This window comes from Lampris incognitus, chromosome 19 (genome assembly GCF_029633865.1).
Source record: "Lampris incognitus isolate fLamInc1 chromosome 19, fLamInc1.hap2, whole genome shotgun sequence".
Classification (NCBI taxonomy): Eukaryota; Metazoa; Chordata; class Actinopteri; order Lampriformes; family Lampridae; genus Lampris; species Lampris incognitus.
In genome coordinates this window covers 6,141,289-6,160,737 of record NC_079229.1, presented here as the reverse complement: position 1 = coordinate 6,160,737, position 19,449 = coordinate 6,141,289, and the positions used below count along the sequence as shown (strand labels likewise).

Sequence of the window (19,449 nt, the reverse complement as noted above, 5' to 3'; positions counted from 1 at the left end):
ATGGTGTTTCTGTGAAATCCTACGTCAAATGAAACCACATGGACAATATGTCTTTATGCATGCTCAATAATCCAGGTAAGGAAATCACAGAAAGTTGAATCAGGATGTGCACATCCATGGTAGGGAGGAACGCTGGTTTGAATGGGGTGAAGACAGAATGACCATCCCTGAACTTGGCGGGGGGGGGGGGGGGGGGCTAAGAGTACATCTGTCACCATCTTACAATGCTGTGATTGCAACTATTCCCAAATCCTCTGTGAATAGTACACATGGCCATTTAAGCTAGTTAATGGTCAGGGCAATTTGCATATGAAATTGATCACTGATTTCAGTCGTTATGCCACTGTGTTGTTTATAAGGGTGGGGATACCTGCGGTCAGCTGAGACCGAAGGTCACTTAGATGAGCGATGAAACGTTTCTCTCTTAATAAACGTTGTGTACGGATGAACTGATTCAACTTTCTGTGACACATGGACAATACCAAGTGACACAGTACGAAGGAGAGGACAAGAGAGAATAGTGGTGGGGGTGCAAAAACATTTTCTTCCAAATTCCCTACCATCGAGGACTATGATGTTGCATTAAAAAAAAATTCAAAATCTTACAACAGCATATATTTTCAGAGGCTTCCACTCACAAAACCCCCAACCACAAATCAATGGCGATGCCACAGCTAAACCAGAGACTACATTTCAGTTTGTGAGTAAGTCAGAAGCCAGGCTCACAAGGTGCTTGGCATCCAAAACTGCACAAAGAGCTGTGAATAGATCACTCACTCGCTCTCCATAATCTTTGGCAATGTAGCGTGGTTGGGGGTTAGGGTTGACAAATGCCCCATAAAAATACGGAGTCTTCCCCAACTAACTGTAAAGTAAAAAAAACGCACCCTGTGTTATACTCATATGGGCTGCATTTTGTTCCGTATCATTGAGAATTAATTCGGTGAAGCCGGTGTGTGCTGCACTGAAAATGATGCAATCAGGGACAAATCGTATGACACCGAAGGAAGTCCTCCTTCCGTACGCCTCCTAAGCCTGTGTGGGAAGTGAAGTCCCACTACCTCCCTCTCTCTCTCTCTTTCTGTCACTTGGATTTCATGGCACAATTTTGCAGTGATGCATTCTGATTAAAAAAAAAATACTATTATCACATCTGCTTATAATATTAAGAGAATTATCACGTCGTTTTGAATCCAAACTTTATTTGAAGACTACAGCACATTTAACAATAAGGAAAGTAAACGTGCTTCACAGCAGGATCTTTACTAAACATATGAGAATCTATGCAAGAAACAAACCAGACATAGTCATTGGTAGAAGTTGGCAACCCTACTAGGAACAGATTTAGCCGCCTCGGTTGGTTAGTTCTTAACGGTTTAGCCTGAAGTTAGCCGGTGGATAGATCCAGAGGGCTTTTTGGGGATAGCATGCTAGCTTTCTCAGAAAGTCACACTTCCTGCTCAGTCAGAGGCTGTACTGTCCTTTGGCAAACAAAAGGATTTCTTCGGAGTGTAAGAGGCCCCGGGGCCACAGCCAGTCTCACGCACAGGATGCACTCCGCCTGTCACAAACGGGGCCTTTCATCATGGCTTGGCCTAAGGTGTTCTGTTTTCGTCTAAGCTTGCTGGATTAGCCTGCCTGCAATATGCTCTGGGCGGTTACTCACTACTTTCTCTCTCTGGGCCGATGAGCACTAGCCGCTCCTCTCAGAGCGGTAGCCTCCCTGATGACTGCCAGCCTTCGATCCCACAACTGACTGCAGCCGGGCTGATGGGCGAGATGCTTATCGCTAACTCCAGCTAACCCCAGTGATGAACAGCCGCCAGACGCTGATTTGATTAGCAGGAAAAACCCGCTATGCCTTGGCGGCCTCATCTCTGACAGTCTCGCCATATTAGAGATACAACTGGTTTCCTTTGGCCAAACCTTTAACATATTGTTGGGGCCATTAACCTCTGTGTTTATGTAAAAACATATTTGTTAATATTTATTGTCTATTGTTTGCTGTCTATTGTTATTGTTTATTGTATTTATTGTCATATTTGCTGTCTGTGATGGCGTGGCGGCCTGTCCAGGGTGTCTCCCCGCCTGCCGCCCAATGACTGCTGGGTTAGGCTCCAGCATCCCGCGACTTGTATTCGGATAAGTGGCTTGGATAACGGATGGATGGATGGATATTTGTTAATACAGGCTGATGATAGTGCAGGATGTCTTGTCTATTTGGATTATTCTGATGTGAATCACTTTACGCAATCCAGTGTAACCACTGTGCAGATCTCTTTGAATGATATGGTCTGTGAGTAGTACTGGTCTGAGAAACATGAGAGAAAAGATAGACACAACCTGATGATTCTTGTATTGCTAAGTCTTGAACTTTGTTAAGTGCCAAAATTAAACAGGAAAGTATGGCGGCAATTTCCCTTATCAAAAGAAAGACGGCTGCCATGTTGATCGGTGTCTTACCAAGACTGGTCTGGGAGTTGGGGTTGACATACTGGTCCTTACTCCACTCTACCATACACTTCAGGATGGAAACTAGACATTCAAGGCCTTTCTTTCTCAGCGTCAGCTCCTAAACAGGATATGAAAAAGTGATTTCAGCAACAGAGAAATGCTGTGAAGAATATCTTTATGCACGCTCAATAATCCTGTGAAGAAATAGCGTGAAGACTGTCTCAGTAAAAATAAGAGCAGGGTGACGAATATTGCAGCAACGCTGTCGAGATGAACGACAGTGTGAATGTGAAACAGAGACTTTTTACCTGGAGAGGTGTTGTGCCGAGCTCATGGCCCCCCCGGCCTTGGGCAATCTTGGAAAGGTCGTTGACCAGCCGCTCAAATATGTTTGCGGCGTTTAAGTCGCAATCATAGTTCACATAGATGTCCACCACACTCTGGGCATCTGATCAAAAAAGATCACAAACTTTTGTAAAAACTCTCATTCATAATAGTCACAATGCCTGAGATTTCACAAACTGTGGTGTGATTTGGACATCTGCCTTTGGACCGACGTGCAACCCGAAATCCCACCCAGTCCTACTAATAAATAAATTATGAGGAAAATAACAAATACTGATACAACCTACACGCCTTTCTAGAGCGAATAGTTATCCAACAAGGGATACCCACCTGCACATATTCTAGTGAGGGTCTGTATGACCATCCACTTGTGGTCGTAGGAGCTCGTGGACGTCTCGAGAATGTAGAGGAAGATCTCCTTGAAGAACACCTGCAAGTGAGTCGTGTCGTGTCAGACCAGGAACGGTCACAGATTTCTATGTAAGACTATCAGGCCCCTACAGGCATTCGCAAACAGGGAATTTAAATCAACCAAAACAGAACCCAGCTCCACCCATCTTCCGCAGGCATCCACCCATGCGCGCCTGAATATTTCTAAAAGGTGAACGGGCTCAACCTCAAGGGGAGGAGGTTAATTTGCAAACCCAGGAAAAAAACAAGATGAATAATAGATTGCAAGTGCATCATTCTACCATATCTTCAGACCTGTTGAGAGGATTAGAGGCTAGATTTAGCTGAACCTCCTACATAGTCTGCCTTCAGGTGTATGAGAGCAACAACTCTGAGAGTATCCATTCATCCAGTATTGGCAAAACCTGCTTAATTCAATTCAGGGTTGCAGGGGGTTGGAGCCTATCCCAGCATGCATTAGGCAGAAGGCTGGGAGACACCTTGGATGGGCTGCCGGTCCACCACGGGGCCTACACACACAGCAAACTCCATAGAGATGGGCTACAATGGAGGGTCCCTCTTGCTGTGAGCTCACAGTACTACCCACTAAACCACTGTTGCACCCAGGGAGGAAAGTATAATTAACCTTTATAAAGTCTTCAGAAGACAGATGAACTGTCGTAACGCAGCGAATATCTGTTGCTAGGGGCCTGTAGGACTTTGTTTACTGGCGGCAGACATGCTAGCCATAGTTATCGAATACTGTGGGCGGATATTTATTAAAATCCTGCACCAACCCAGATGGAAAAATAAATAAAGTGCAACGGAGACCAGGAAAGATGGAGGCTCAATAGCATGGAGGTGTAAACTACATTAGAGCAGTCCGAGAGACCGCCCCTCCCATAAATCTCCTCTGTCAGTCGCCTGCTGCACTGTGAGATGGTGTCAGCTTGTCAGCAACAGAAGATGTGCGATGTTTCTCAACAAGGGCAAATCAGAAACTGGGAAAGGCATGAAGAGAACCTTCACGTTCATTTTGTCATCGCAAATGCAACAAAAAAAGGGGAAAAAACAAACATACCATAAACGTTGTTGAATGAGAAGAATCTATATGGTGAGTAACAAATGTTTGAAAGCAACATAGTACGACAGCGGCGAATAGGTCACCTCGATTTGCATCTTGAGGTGGGTCTTGAAGTGGGAGAGCAGGGTGAGGAAAATGGAGAGCGAGAGCTCAAAGACCTCAGGCACGGAGGAGACGCCATTCTTGGACAGGGCCACGCACAGGTACTGCTTGATGGCATTGATGAACATCTCGTTGGTCTTGAAGATGGGCCCGGCGTTCTGCAGGATGGACAGGAGCAGCTGGAGGGACAGGACCTTGGAGCGCAGCTCGTGGGACCTGGGAGAGGCAGGGGGGGGGGGGGGGAGAACAGCGCTAAGCTCTCGTCGGAAGCTCACTGAGAAACATCGATCAAAACAAGCTCAGTTTCCATGTTCAAACAGCAACAACAAGCAGGAGAGCAGCAGAAAGACAGCGTAGACCTTGTAAGTGCAACCAAAGGATGTGTTGGATTGTGCTGCGAAACATTTTACCCGAGGGAATCTAACAAACAAACAAACAAGGCTCTGGCTGTACAGAAAATAGTCTGAAAATTATTTGCTTAGACTGCTTAAAACGAGGACGAAGAGGAGAACATTGAAATTATGGTATAAAACGAGTCCAAGAGGAAAGAATCCTGGATTTTTTTTCTTCTTGTGTAGGGAAGGGTACCGAAACCCGGTATTAAACAGGCACCGGTGCTTAATTATTAAGGGCCGTATTGATAAGCGCCGACGTTAATGGTTCTGCTATCGGTGTTGGCGAAATTAAGAAACGAAATTTCTGGGAGTCAGGGTGGCGTGGCGGTCTATCCCGTTGCCTACCAACACAGGGATCGCCAGTTCAAATCCCCGTGTTATCTCCGGCTTGGTCGGGAATGGGAAGCCGGATGTGGGTATGTGTCCTGGTCGCTGCACTAGCACCTCCTCTGGTCAGCCTGTTTGGGGGGGGGGGGGGACTGAGGGGAATAGCGTCATCCTCCCACACGCTACGTCCCCCTGGCGAAACTCCTCACTGTCAGGTGAAAAGAAGCGGCTGGCGACTCCACATGTATGGGAGGAGGCGTGTGGTAGTGTGCAGCCCTCCCCGGATCGGCAGAGTGGGTGGAGCAGCGACCGGGACGGCTCGGAAGAGCGGGGTAATTGGCCGGGTACAATTGGGAAGGAAAAAAAAAAGGGGGCGGGGAGAGAAAATGTCCTATTTACTTAGGCCAGTGTTTCCCAACCCAGTCCTCAAGGACCCCCTATCCTGCAGATTTTCTTTGCAACCCTGAATAGCAGCCTGTTTGCAGTTATTCAAGCATCAGCAGTGAATTATGTCAGATGTTGCACACCTTGCATAATTAAGTGCTGTGAGAGGACTGGTCGAGTAAGTACAAGCAGGGCTACCTATGCAGGGTTACAGGGAAAATCTGCAGGATAGGGGGTCCTTGAGGACTGGGTTGGGAAACACGGACAGGCTACATAAACATGATCTTTCACCTTTTATCTCACCACCTCCTTTTCTAACTTGCAGTAAGATTACGACATTTGTCCACGATGCGTTTTCGCTATTCCCAATCCGGAAGAGAGAGCTCTATCTTGGAGCCTGTCATATGTGCGAGCTGAGGGGCGGGGGCCAGCTCTCTTCCTCTCTTTCTCAGGCGCATGCATTTGTACACACACACGCACACACATAATACACACAAGAGAAATAGCACCATTAAAATCTTAACGGTACCCATCCTTACCCCGGCATGTCTACTTAAATATCCGTCTGTGTCCACAACACATGCATATTTGAATGCAGTCCGACCCTCTCCTGCCGAGGCTGTCCGCTGCATAACGCAATACGAGGTGTTTTTCTCGGTCGTCTCGAGGGGTTCAGACAACACACTGTCTGATGTGATGCACAACGACTCGTCCGATATACAGGTTCGGCAGCAGCAGAGAGAGAATCCCCCAGAAACCCAAAGCTCACAAGGCACACTGTTCATCCCGCCAGCAAAAGGGTGACACCAGCATTATCATCATCTGCTGTTATCTCCCCTTCCTTGAGGAGCAAAACCTTTAACAGTCATCAGACGGCTGCTGCAGACTTGCATGCCGTCCCCGCTGCACCGAGACACAACTGATCTGTGCTTCTTCTTTTTTTTAAACACAGCAGCAGATTTCTAAAGGTGCAAATAAAGAATCTGCTTCAGGCAAGCTCACATGCTGAGACCAGCGGATTTCTCTGCAACGTGTGCTGTGGCAAAACAGGTAGAATAGTTTTTTTTCCTGCATCTCTGACAGCTCAGGCCGAACCCCGCGTGCCCGGCAGTCAGACACTTTTATCAGTTCAGCTCCACGGGGTGTGCATTTTGCACCGACAAATAACAAGAGACGCATACACCGATCAGCCAAAACATTAAAACCACTGACGAGTGATGCGAGTCACATCGATTATCTCGTCACAGCCCACAGAAGAGCTGCTGTGGCGCAAATTGCAGAAAACGTTAACGCTGGCTACGATAGGCAGGTGTCAGAGGACACAGTGCATCACAGCTTGCTGCGTAGCGGTCAGAGCGGTCAGAGTGCCCATGATGACCCCTGTCCACCGCCGGAAACACCTACAATGGGCACGTGAGCGTCAGAACTGGACCATGGAGCGATGGAAGAAGGGGGCCTGGTCTGATGAGTCCCGCTCTCTCTTAGATCACATGGACAGCCTGGGGCGTGTGTGTTGTTTACCTGGGGAAGAGATGGCACCAGGATGCACTATGGGGAAGAAGGTAAGCCGGTGGAGGCGGTGTGATGCTCTGGGCAAAGTTCTGCTGGGAAACCCTGGGTCCTGGCCTTCATGTGGATGTTACTTTGACACATACCACCTACCTAAACATCGTTGCAGACCAGGTACACCCCTTCATGGCGACGGTATTCCCGGATGGCAGTGGTCTCTTTCAGCAGGATAATGCACCCTGCCACACTGCACACATTGTTCAGGAATAGTTTTGAGGAACACGAAGAGTTCAAGGTGTTGCCTTGACCTCCAAATTCTCCAGGTCCATGGGATGTGCTTAACCGACAAGTCCGATCAATGGAGGCTCCACCTCGCAACCTACAGGACTTAAAGGACCTGCTGCTAACGTCTTGGTGCCACATACCACAGCACGCCTTCAGAGGTCTTATGGAGTCCATGCGTCGACGGGTCAGAGCTGTTTTGGCTGCACAAGGGGGACCTACACAAAATGAGGCAGGTGGTTTTAATGTTTTGGCTGGTCGGTCGTAAGTGCTTTTGTTGGAAAAAAAACAAAAACAAAACACAAACAAGGAAAACTTTCTTCCGATCTTGAGCTGTGAGCAGTAATGGAAAAAACAGATCGATAACGCACAACCAATCCAGCAACCGACCAACACCCAACTGATAGGTGCCGGTGCAGGGTATGAGAAAAATCACGTCTCCAGATCTAAGTGGTATGCATGTTAGGCTCACATGGGCGATTTATAACAAGTCACAACAAATGACCGAAGACATGCTGGTAACGTAAAAACAAAAACAAAACAACCCATAATCCTCACGTAAAACTGCATAATTTAAGAGTATAATTTAACCAGAGGGGGCAACTTCCATACTGGCCGGAGGAATAAGTGCCATCAACTCTTGGGAACGCAATGAGTCAACTGTCCGCTATTACAAAGTGGATTTTTATTCTCATAGTGAGTCTGTATCATTGTTTTATAACGACGACTAATACTATGTAAATACTACACAACAAATACTCTATAAATACAACCTGAGAAGCAACAACAACAGGATCTAGGGTTGTGTCTAAGTGCCTGTTGGTAAGCCACCGTCGACACTGTAGCGGAAAAGTGTGTGTGTGTGTGCGTGTGAGACATAAAGCCGGGCGGATAAAAAGGTTTTCTTGTCTGACATTGACGTACAACATTAAAGCTGCGGATGCTGTGGTGACTGACATGTTGTTCCCCCGAGCGCGTTAGTAAAACACATACACATAAAACACCCATACAAACACGCGCACGCACACACTATCTGGGGCCTGTGATCTCTGTTGCATTTCCACAATATTCTGCAGGTAGGTTGCAGATATGGACTGGACTTAACTGCTGCGGTCGGGAAATTGAGCGTCTGTATTTTATTCTGTCCCTCAAAGGTGCCGATCACTAAATGCATTGCAATTCCTCCACACCTTAAAGTTGCACAGACTCGGCAGCGGGGACAGGGTGACGTAAATTAAGCCTTAGCGTCAGTAAGGAACCAACCCATGAAACACGAGTCCCGTGTGGGCGAGAACGAGATAGATTTATCTGGGAATTGCTCACCTGTTTTTGCAGCATTTACCCCCAGTCAATGACTACCATTTATAGCACATAGCATTACTCCGGATCACTTTATAGTCACAACACAATCCCTGAATCAGTAGGGGGAATTGTGATTTCTCTATTAAGCGACACACACATATTTGGCTGATTGATATCTCTCAACTTTCTGCCACAGTTTTTGACTGATTTCTGCCATTTTTACTCCCAAGAGTTTCTTAAGAAGTGTTCGGTCTAGCCCGACTTCATTTCAACTTCAGAACCTACAAGTATCCCCCCCCCCCTTGTACACGGCCAATTACCCCACTCTTCCGAGCCATCTCAGTCGCTGTTCCACCCCCTCCGCCAACCCGGGGAGGGCTGCAGACTACCGCATGCCTCCTCCGATACATGTGGAGTCGACAGCTGCCTCTTTTCACCTGACAGTGAGGAGTTTCGCCAGGGGGACGTAGCGTGTGGGAAGATCACGCTACCCCCCCCCCCAAAACAGGCGCTCCAACCGACCAGAGGAGGCGCCAGTGCAGCGACCAGGACACATACCCACATCCGGCTTCTCACCTGCAGACACGGCCAATTTTGTCTGTAGGGCAAGTATTTTCTACGCATCCTTTTCCATATTAAGTTAAATACGATAAAAGGATAAGAACAAACAAAGTAAGTGCAAAAACGCAATGCGACTGGAGTCACATCCTGAACCGAATTCAGGAAATCCTGTCCTGCAAACACTGCCGCAGAGCTCGGACCAGCCAATCAGACGCTTGTCCTGGCATATTAAGACATAACCAATATGCAACACAGGAATATGGAAAAATCAGATAAGTCCACTGCTGCTGGTGCACAAAAGAGGAAATGGACAGTTAAGTGGGGCTGCTGTGCATCACGACACCGCAAACTGACTTAGTCACAAAAACGCAGGGGGGAGGCCTTGTCGTCTGCTTCACCCACTAACACTACAACCCTGCTATTACTGGAACAGCCCTCATTTCAAAACATGAGTCACAGCGATTATACAAGGATACCGAGCTGAGGATTTATCAGACGCTCGACTCTGCTCCCAATTTTTTGTTCGCCGCAGAAATGTGCAAAAACACAGGAAGAAGAAGAAATCTCAATAATGGAGGGTAGGCTTTTTTTGACCGGCGTCCACGTCCACTGGTAAATCTCAGCCAACAGTTGCTTTTTTGTTCTTGGGGGTTTCTTTTTTACCCTCTTTGTTCTCCCTAGTTGTACTTGGCCAATTACCCCACTCCTCCGAACCGTCCCGGTTGCTGCTCCACCCCCCTCGGCCGATCCGGGGAGGGCTGCAGACTACCACGTGCCTCCTCCCATACACGTGGCGTCGCCAGCCGCTTCTTTTCACCTGACGGTGAGGAGTTTCGCCAGGGGAACGTCGCGCGTGGGAGGATCACGCTATTGCCCCCAGTTCCCCCTGAACAGGTGCCCCCGACCGACCAGAGGAGGCGCAAGTGCAGCGACCAGGACACATACCCACATCCGGCTTTCCACCCGCAGACACCGCCGATTGTGTCTGGAGGGACGCCCAGTCAAGACGGAGGTAACACGGGGATCCCAACCGTTGATCCCTGTGTTGTTAGGTAATGGAATAGACCGCTACGCCAGCCGGACGCCCCCAGCCCTCAACAGCTTTAGAACTTCGAGATGGCAAGATTTATGGAGTGGGACACCTGAACGACAGCACCTACCCGTCCAAACTGGTTAATACGACGCACAAGTTTACCCTGCAGAGCCAGCAGGAGTACAGAGTACACACAGGTAGGCAGTTGGGAATACATAAAGAAGGAAACGAGTAGGAAACACAAAAAATGGGGGGGGGGGGGTCACATTCCTGCACATCGTGAGAAATTCTTACTTGGGGTCAGGCGGTCCGTCAGACAGTGGCTTCATGGACAGCTTGCAGAGTGAGCGAAAAACAAGGAAAGCGTCCTTCTGGAGGATGTGTGAGAACTTGGCCCCCGGTGGCTGGCCCGGCGTCACCCCGGATTCCTACAAACACCACAGAGATTTAAAAAAAGAAAGAAAAAGAAATAGAATAATATTAAAGCAAGCAGCATAAAATAATTAACGTCATTCCATCAATCAGACCGCCTGACACCTGCTCACCCCCCCCCCCATCCCATCCACTGTTGTTATAAACAACCCCGGGTCCAGCAGATCGGTTTGTGACTTCACTGGATCACTGGGGAGTGGAATTACATGTAATCACAGAATCCTAACAGGACCGTGAAGGATGTGAAGGGACGATATGAAAGCCTTACTGGGGAATTAAAGAGTATTCGTCTTAATTAAAGCGGCCGACTTTAGACATACCCTCAGCGCAAGGGTTGCTTGTTTTCTCTCACAGGATCTCAGAGAGTGGAGCAATTAAACGCGCATTGGTAATCGTAACTCTGAATAAGGCATGGGCGAACGCCAACTCGCTAGTTTCCCCTCTTGCTCTGAAGTGAATACTGTAATTTAAAAAAAAAAAAAAGAAATAAAAAAGTCCAAGTCAGTCTTGTGTGTGGACTACGAAGTGTTGCCGCGACAACGTCCTCCGTTGGCCTCTCACCTGAGTGTCATTGGAGGAGACGGACAGTCTGTCGTCAGGCAGCGACGGGGTGAAGCTGGCAGAGATGGGCGTGCCGGGGATGCCGTTGGCATGGACATGCTCGCTGTCACTGCCCAGCGTGCTCTCGTCCTCCAGGGAGCTCTGGGTGCCCTCCGTCACCCTCTCCGTCGGCTCCAACTCTGCTGGCTCGCCATCACCACCCGACTCCTTGGCATCGGAGCACAGGTGGGCAGGATCCAGGCAGTGCCCTGGGGACAGCGACGGAGATCGGATGAGTCGGGAAAACAGGCATGGCACACTGATCTCCACCCTAGATATGTGTCTTTTTTCTCTCTCTTCCTCCGTACGTGAATGGTGCTCGGTGGAATATTTGTATCGTATATTTCTATGCCAAATTTACCACTGCCGGTCTCAAGCCATCTTCGAACAGGAACGTACGTATATCTCGGGTGATAAGATAGACTAGTGTTTCCCTCCCCAGTCTTCCAAGTATTCCCTGCCCTGCAGATTGAGTAAGTACAAGCAGGCCTACCTATTCAGGGTTACAAAGAAAAACTGCAGGACAGGGGGGAGGACTTAAGGACTGGATTGGGAAACACTGAGCTAGGCCTCGCATTCTCAATCCGGTCCTCAGGGACCCCCAAGGACGGCATGGTTTTCTTCTCCACGCCGGGTAGTTCATTACATTCACGTGTTGTGTCATGTCTACAAACGTCCCGGCAAGATTGCTGGACTATGTAGGAGAACATATAAACAGCAGTACTGGGGGGGGTGCGATGACTAAAAGTCGGGAACCACTGAGAAGAAGACAACATGAAACCAACAGATTTTGGCGGGCATTTTGATGCGACTTTCTCCTCCATAGAGAGACAAAGAAAACAACGTATAAGGGGTTCACTGATCTCCGACACCGTCTGTAGGTCACAGATGACACATGCTAAGTCATCTCAAGGAACTGCAGCAAACTCGGGGTTGAAACTGATCTATCCTTTTTGCAGGGTTTCCCTGGTGGCTGAGATTGATTTTTGATTTTTTGGACATTTTCCACCTTTACTTGATAGTGATAGTAGAGACAGACAGGAAAGGCGGGGGAGAGAGAGGGGATGACATGCAGCGAGGGGCCCGGGCGGGACTCGAACCCAGGCCGCTGCGGTAAGGACTCAGCCTTATGCGGTACGCGCCCTACCAGGTGAGCCACCAGGGCGCCCCCCCTGAGATTGATTTTTAATGTATGCGTCTATGTTATGACCGATGCATTTTGTTCAGCCGATGTGAGCCGTGTCCTGGCTGACCTCTCCTCTGTCAGACTGGATCACTTATGGCGTTTCATCGATAAAGTATTTCTCCCGCCGTGGGATCAATACTGTGATGTTATTACTTAAGGCACTGTGAAGATATAAGACACGAGGTCATACTTCTATATCATAATGGAAACGGTGGCATACACTGTGTTGAGATAACAGCAGTGGTAGGCAGTAACACTTCAACATCTACATGGACTGAAACTCAACACTAACACATCTCACCTCCCGCGACGGTGTTGACCACCTCCTGCAGAATGCTCTGGACTATCTCCTGGGCTTTCTCCTCATAGTTTGGGGTCTCGTCTTCTTCCTCCTCCCCAGCCTGTTGATGCTGCTGGACTGCTGCATCTGAATGACATCGGGCACACATTTAAGGACAGGCACGTACATGCAGTATTGATGGGAATGCCTAAGCTGCCATTGATAACAATCAATATGATGAGTTTTGTTTGCCCCCAATCACCCAGCCCACAGGTAAAATGTGTCAATAAATCAGTTTACAAGCTATATTCATAAGAACGTCCCACATGGGTTTATATTTGTGCCACATGTCGGCATGTGCCAGGGAATATTTTGACGGCAGAGATTTTTCTTTGCATGCATATGAGCTTAATTTTGTAGACAAATGTATTGTCATGCAAAGAATTACTAATTTTGAGCAAATAAAAATCAATTCATCAATCGATTGATAATAATCAACTTAAGACAATGTTGCATTACATGCATTGATGAGTCAAATTTTCTACATGGCATACTAATAATAATACCTGTTATGCTTGCAGAGCGTGCACTATGTAACCACAAAGATTAATCAAAAACCTTAGCGTTAGCTTAGTTAGCAAGTATTGCTGGAAAAAAAAATAGAACAACATCAAGGCATCATCTTTCCAAACTCCAGACCGGAGAGCTTTGCGGTTGGAAGTCAGGAAAATCAAACGGAAATTCCCACATTCGACTTACTCCGGAATGCAGCACTAGAGATGGTTTTTCATCTTCATATAGTGCCAAATTCACAAGCGTGGTATTAAGGGTTAGGTTGCTCTTTAATTAGCGATCCGATTGGCGATCAAGCAAGTCAATCAGAAACTGCCCCCTATATCGCCGGTCGGCTAACATTGTGGCACACTAACATCGTGCATGTTGAGCAGATACACAGCCAAATCTGGGAGCCTGCAGAGCAGGGACGTCAAGAGAGACAGCGAGACGCTGTGCTTGCAGGAGAAACACACGGATTCACAAACAGATAAAAAATCTGCACATACTATGTGGACATCAGCAGACGTGTACAAAAACCTTTGTCGAGTACAAAATGGATTTTCGTTTGCTCAACATTAATTCTTTGTGTGACAGTACATTTCTCTACAAAATTAATTTTTCATGTGTGCAAAAAAAAAACCTTTGTGGCTCAAAAAAAAAAAAATCCCCTTGTGCACACAGAAATGAAGCACAACCATAAAGCCCTTGGTCTGTGTTGCATTAAACAAAACATCACAGTGCACGAGTGGTATGAAGTATGTTGAGAATATCTCCATCGCATAAAAAAAATAAAATAAAAACTACAACCCCTGAGATCTGCCTTACTCTGTGCTGCTGCGGTGGCTTGGTCTGCCTCCGTCTGTTCATTCTCTGCCATGCAGAATTCAGAGCCGTTCTCCGGGTCGGGGCTCTCGTAGACGGGGCCCTGCTCCACCTGCTTCTCCCCTGATGCAGGCCTACTGCCCTCGGGCACTGGTGTAGACGGGGTGGACGGGGAGGATGGGATGGTGGCTGTGGGAGTGGCTACCGGGGTGGTGGGCCCGTTGGCCTCCTGCGCCAGGCCCTTGGTCGGTGGGTGACTGTGGGTCTGCAGCTGGGGGGAGTCTGGCTCGGCAAGCGGGGTGACCGGGGAGTGCTGCCGGTGTCGCTCCCTCTCCATCTGCTTCGCCTCCTGCAACTAGGGAGGGGACGGGGATGAAGACAAAAAGAAAAACAGACGTGCAAACAGACAAAGACGCATGCACGCTCGTCGAGCAGCCACACGTGTACACCGAAAACAGACAGACGTGTACAGTTTTACACACAGACACACACACGGGCCCACGCCCGCACACAAAAAGCCTGGTTAATACGATGCAAAAAACAAAAAATAAAATCATCCCACCAATTACAGGCCTGAACATTCCTTGAGGTCCCGAGGCCGAGCCGCAACACCTCCAAGTGTCCAACCAGGAAGTGATGGGCAGCTTTGGGACCTCAGTTTCCGCGAGCGCACAGCGGTCCCGAGGTTCCACCAGGCTCTTTAAGCGGCATGTGGGGATGGATGTGTGCTTTTGTTTATGAAGGAGCACTCACTATGAAGCAAGACATGCTTACTGACACAGCAACAAGTGAGGAACTGGGTCATGCTGGCTTGTTGTATGAACCGGTGTGTGTCAGCGTGACGGGCAGAAGGTATTTGCGGTAGAAAACGGCTAACTTGGCACGTACCGGTCGACGTCGTCACGGCCGACAAGCACCGCCACGGCTAAAGAAAATAAAATGCGGAGGGTTCTCCCTGTTGGTGGGTTGATGGGCCGTGACCCAAAATGGAGTCGCAAGATATTTAGGAGAGAGCGGAAGACTAAAGCGGTAAAATCAGAAAAATGTTGTTATCTAGTCGAGTCGGTTACAACTTCACGGCCGGAGTAAAATGTCGGTCCTGATCAAAACCACGCGAGCCTGCGCTCTGGTTCCTCCAGTTTGTCTTTGCAGATCAGAAAAGAAAACATTATTCTGGAGGGGGGGAAAAAAAAGAAAAGAAAAGCATCACACCGTTCATTATTCCAAGGCAGGGCAAAACCCGTGACTGAAATCTCCGGAAAAAGGGAGCGTAAACATCACACTTTTCCCAGCCAAGCTTCGATGGTAACAGCCAATGGTGCGGTTTCAGTCCAGGTGCGGTTTGAAGTGACATGAAAAATGAAAATAAAAAAAAAAACCGGAAAAGACTTGAGCCACTTATGGAAAAACAAACACGCTGGGCTGAGGGGACGCGGGTCACAGACGGAAACGGAAACAGTGAGAAACATTTACGAAACAACGGTGATGGATGAGAATCCTCCGCTCTACGGCACATTAGCTGCAAAATTAACGACCCGCGTCTTATCTTTGAAATCTGCCGAGTGCGGACGGACGGGTGATCGATGGCGTTATTTTTCGGAGGAGGTGGTCCGTTTTCGACGACTCCCTTTCCAACTGGCTTCGAAAGGAGCTTTTTCGCCTCACAATTAGCCAGAAAAAAAAAAAAACGAAACCATATCTCACATCCAGTGTACACACAAACCCCCCCTTTAAGCGAGTGTGTGTTTTTTTCTTGTGCCATCTGAGGCCGGCCCTCTCTCTAATCTGATCGTCGCCGTGCTGTTCTGCCGTTGCCATTTGCATGTAAACAACTAAATTCAATGACAGGGCATTCTAAATTGACCAATTAGAATTAAATGTGGGCGACAGTAACTAGGCAAGACAAACAGGACCAGACGTGAGGGGACAGACAAATCAGTGCCAGCAGACTAAAGCTCATTATTTAAATGCCACCTCGGTTGGATGTAGAAGACCGAGTCTGTGTGTGACCACAAAAAGTGAGAGAGACAGACCGAGTGTGCGTGTGTGAGTGAGTGAGAGAGAGAGAAAGACAGAGCACGAGAGAGAGCGAGTGAGTGAGTGAGAGAGACGGCGAGAGAGAGAGAGAGAGAGAGAGAGAGAGAGAGAGAGCATGAGAGAAAGCGAGTGAGTGAGTGAGAGAGACGGCGAGAGAGAGAGAGAGAGAGAGAGAGCATGAGAGAGAGCGAGTGAGTGAGAGAGAGAGACGGCGAGAGAGAGAGAGAGAGCATGAGAGTGAGTGAGTGAGTGAGTGAGTGAGTGAGTGAGAGAGAGAGAGAGCATGAGAGAGTGAGTGAGTGAGAGAGAGCACGAGAGACAGAGCGAGTGAGTGAGTGAGTGAGTGAGTGAGAGACGGTGAGTGAGTGAGAGAGAGCACGAGAGACAGAGTGAGTGAGTGAGTGAGTGAGTGAGTGAGAGAGAGAGACAGTGAGTGAGTGAGAGAGAGAGTGAGTGAGTGAGAGAGAGAGAGTGAGAGAGAGCACGAGAGACAGAGCGAGTGAGTGAGTGAGTGAGAGAGACAGTGAGTGAGTGAGTGAGAGAGAGAGAGTGAGAGAGAGCACGAGAGACAGAGCGAGTGAGTGAGAGAGAGAGACAGTGAGTGAGTGAGAGAGAGAGAGTGAGAGAGAGCACGAGAGACAGAGCGAGTGAGTGAGTGAGTGAGAGAGATAGAGAGACAGAATTTGAATTTCAGCGAGTGAGAGAGAGAGAGAGCATGAGAGAGAGGGTGAGTGAGTGAGCGAGAGAGAGTGAGAGCGAGCAAGACAGAAAGAGTGAGAGCGAGAGAGAGCGAGAGATAGAGCACGAGACAGCAAGCGAGTGAGTGAGTGAGTGAGTGAGTGAGTGAGAGAGCGAGCAAGACAGAAAGAGCGAGAGAGAGAGCGAGACAGACAGAGTGAGAGCGAGGGAGCATGAAAGAGCGAGAGAGCGAGAGAGAGAGCGGATTACTGTGAGGAGAACACATCTAACCAACACAGATTACAGCAGATACAATAGTAGATTATGGTGGTACACTCCCCTGTACGAAAGCCAAACATTACAGAGGCAGCGACAACACAACACGCCTGTTTCCCCCCTCAAAGTCTGCCTTGTCTCCATCTCCGCTACTGTCTGCTTCTTGCTAGCTCTCTTTGTCACCGTCTGACTCAGTCCAATGCCAGTCTCTCCCTGCTCTACGGACTGGGTCACTGCAGCAACACAACAAATACAAAACAGAAAACCAAAGAAGGAAAAAAACAAAACAAAAAACAAAACTCAGACCCAAAGTAAAAACGAAGCCACATCCACAAGCGACGCCGCGAACTAAAGATGTAGACCGGTGCGGGAGAGCAAGGTGATTTGTTTTTAGGGCAGGTCAGCAAAATGCTAATGCGGATGCAAAGCCGGGCGAGACCACACAGCAAGTCTACCCCGGAAGTCGGAGGGGCGGAAAAGGGGAAGAAACGGATGAGTAGGCGGATGAATGAATAAAGCGCAATGCACACACACGCACACACACGCACACACACACACAAGAGAAGAGGTCAGAGTTCAGAGCAGACAGTCCCGCGCGCTTTACCTGGCGGTCACGCTTTCTGGAGGCCAGAGACCAAGAGAGCTTGTGATTTGTAAGCTACGTGTCCAGTGGGCAGAAAGGGGGAGGAAGGGGAGGCAGGCAGAGGAGGGGAGAGTGTCAGTCAAAAAGGAAAAGATGGGCGTTAGAGTTAAGCTTTCATTTTGAAGGCAGCACCCAAAATGTACTTCTGGACACAGAGCCGGCTTCGGGCGGATGTTACCAACCGAATAATGTCAGGTGTCCACAAATCATCTGCTGCACAACTTCACCATCACACACACACCGGTCTGGACGGCACCACATCGGTACTGGACCGGACCGAAACATGTAGCCCTGTTGGTATTTTTCTATCTGCGACCCACAGTTTTGCCCCCCCCCACCCCACCCCCCAATTGTACTTGGCCAATTGCCCCGCTCTTCCGAGCCGCCCCGGTCGCCGCTCCGCCCCCTCTGCCGATCCGGGGACGGCTGCAGACTACCACACGCCTCCTCCCATACATGTGGAGTCGACAGCCGCTTCTTTTCACCTGACAGTGAGGGGTTTCGCCGGGGAGACGTAGCGCGTGGGAGGATCACGCTATTCCCCCGCCAGGCACCCTGACCAACCAGAGGAGGCGCTAGTGCAGCGACCAGGACACGAGCCCACACCCGGCTTCCCACCCGCAGACACGGCCAATTGTGTCCGTAGGGGGCGCTCGACTAAGCCGGAGGTGACGCGGGGATTCGAACCACCGTCTGATTCTCGCTTTGGTCCGCGCCGCCTTTTTGTGAGACAGCAGCCCGAGTAGGGAACTACACCTTCCCTCACTCGTTCGCGTGAATATGCTGCCACGGATTACTCAGCCCTTCTCAGTTGTACTTCAGATACTCTGGGGGCCATCGTGTCTTCCGCCGTTTGCTATTCTGCTTCACCGTTAGCCTCCTTTAGCTCGGGTACAAAGACATTAAAGGGAAACAATCGGGATTTTCAACATTATCTCTAGATCTGTTTTGTAGGGCTAACCCTCCATTAGTCAGCGTAATACCCAGCAGTTTTCTACGCGTCTCCGAAGTGCCACCGAAATTGTGCCCACCAGTGACATCACTGCCCACCAGTGACGTCACTGGTGGGCAGCCTGACTGCGAAAATGTACTTTCAAGCTGGCCGACAGGATGCACGGTATAAGGAAATGGGGAAAACAGCGCAACATCACGCAGCTTTCTGTACCGCAGTAATTCCCGTTTTCTTGCGCGATGCAAAGCCGGCCATTATTGTTTCACGTCCGCGCACTGTCTGCTAGTGACGTCACCAGCGGACAATTTCAGCGGCGTTTCAGAAACACACGGAAGACCGCCGCTAATGAAGCGTTATCCCTACGGCATACACCAGGGGTCCCCAATTACTTGTCATAGCGGGCCACTTTTAGGGGGCCACTCGACCTCCAGCAGCATGTTGTTCGTTAGTTTGTTTCGGTGTCGATACGCTGCAGGTATTATAATTTAAACAGAGATTTTTCATCTATTTTTCGATATATTACTAGTCTCACTTTTAGTAAGAAATTAATTTTTTTTTTTTTTGGCAGGGAAACAAAAAAAATTCTTCCTTCTGGCATTTCTCCAAAAATTCTCGCGGACCATAAATCAGACCCGTCACGGGCCAGACGTGGCCCGCGGGCCGCCTATTGGGGGCCCCTGACATACACCGATGAGTCACAACGTTATGACCACCTGCCTAATGTGCTGTTGGTCCTCTGTGTGCCGCCAAAACAGCACCGACCCACCACGGCGTGGACTCCACAAGACCGCTGAAGGTGCCCTGTGGTATTCGGTACCAA

At 48.9% G+C, this 19,449-nt stretch overlaps 1 protein-coding gene across 1 annotated transcript in view; it reads right to left on the bottom strand.

Moving 5' to 3' along the window:
* Nucleotides 1-19,449, bottom strand: part of arfgef1 (ADP-ribosylation factor guanine nucleotide-exchange factor 1 (brefeldin A-inhibited)) — an 87,950-nt gene that overhangs the window by 25,948 nt on the left and 42,553 nt on the right. The window contains exons 6-13 of the mRNA XM_056299931.1: nt 14,047-14,398; nt 12,688-12,813; nt 11,162-11,409; nt 10,463-10,596; nt 4,357-4,591; nt 3,130-3,229; nt 2,763-2,902; nt 2,464-2,572 (exon numbers count right to left, since the gene is read on the bottom strand). Coding sequence (XP_056155906.1) covers nt 2,464-2,572; nt 2,763-2,902; nt 3,130-3,229; nt 4,357-4,591; nt 10,463-10,596; nt 11,162-11,409; nt 12,688-12,813; nt 14,047-14,398 — 1,444 coding nt within the window. The remainder of the gene's footprint in view (nt 1-2,463; nt 2,573-2,762; nt 2,903-3,129; nt 3,230-4,356; nt 4,592-10,462; nt 10,597-11,161; nt 11,410-12,687; nt 12,814-14,046; nt 14,399-19,449) is intronic.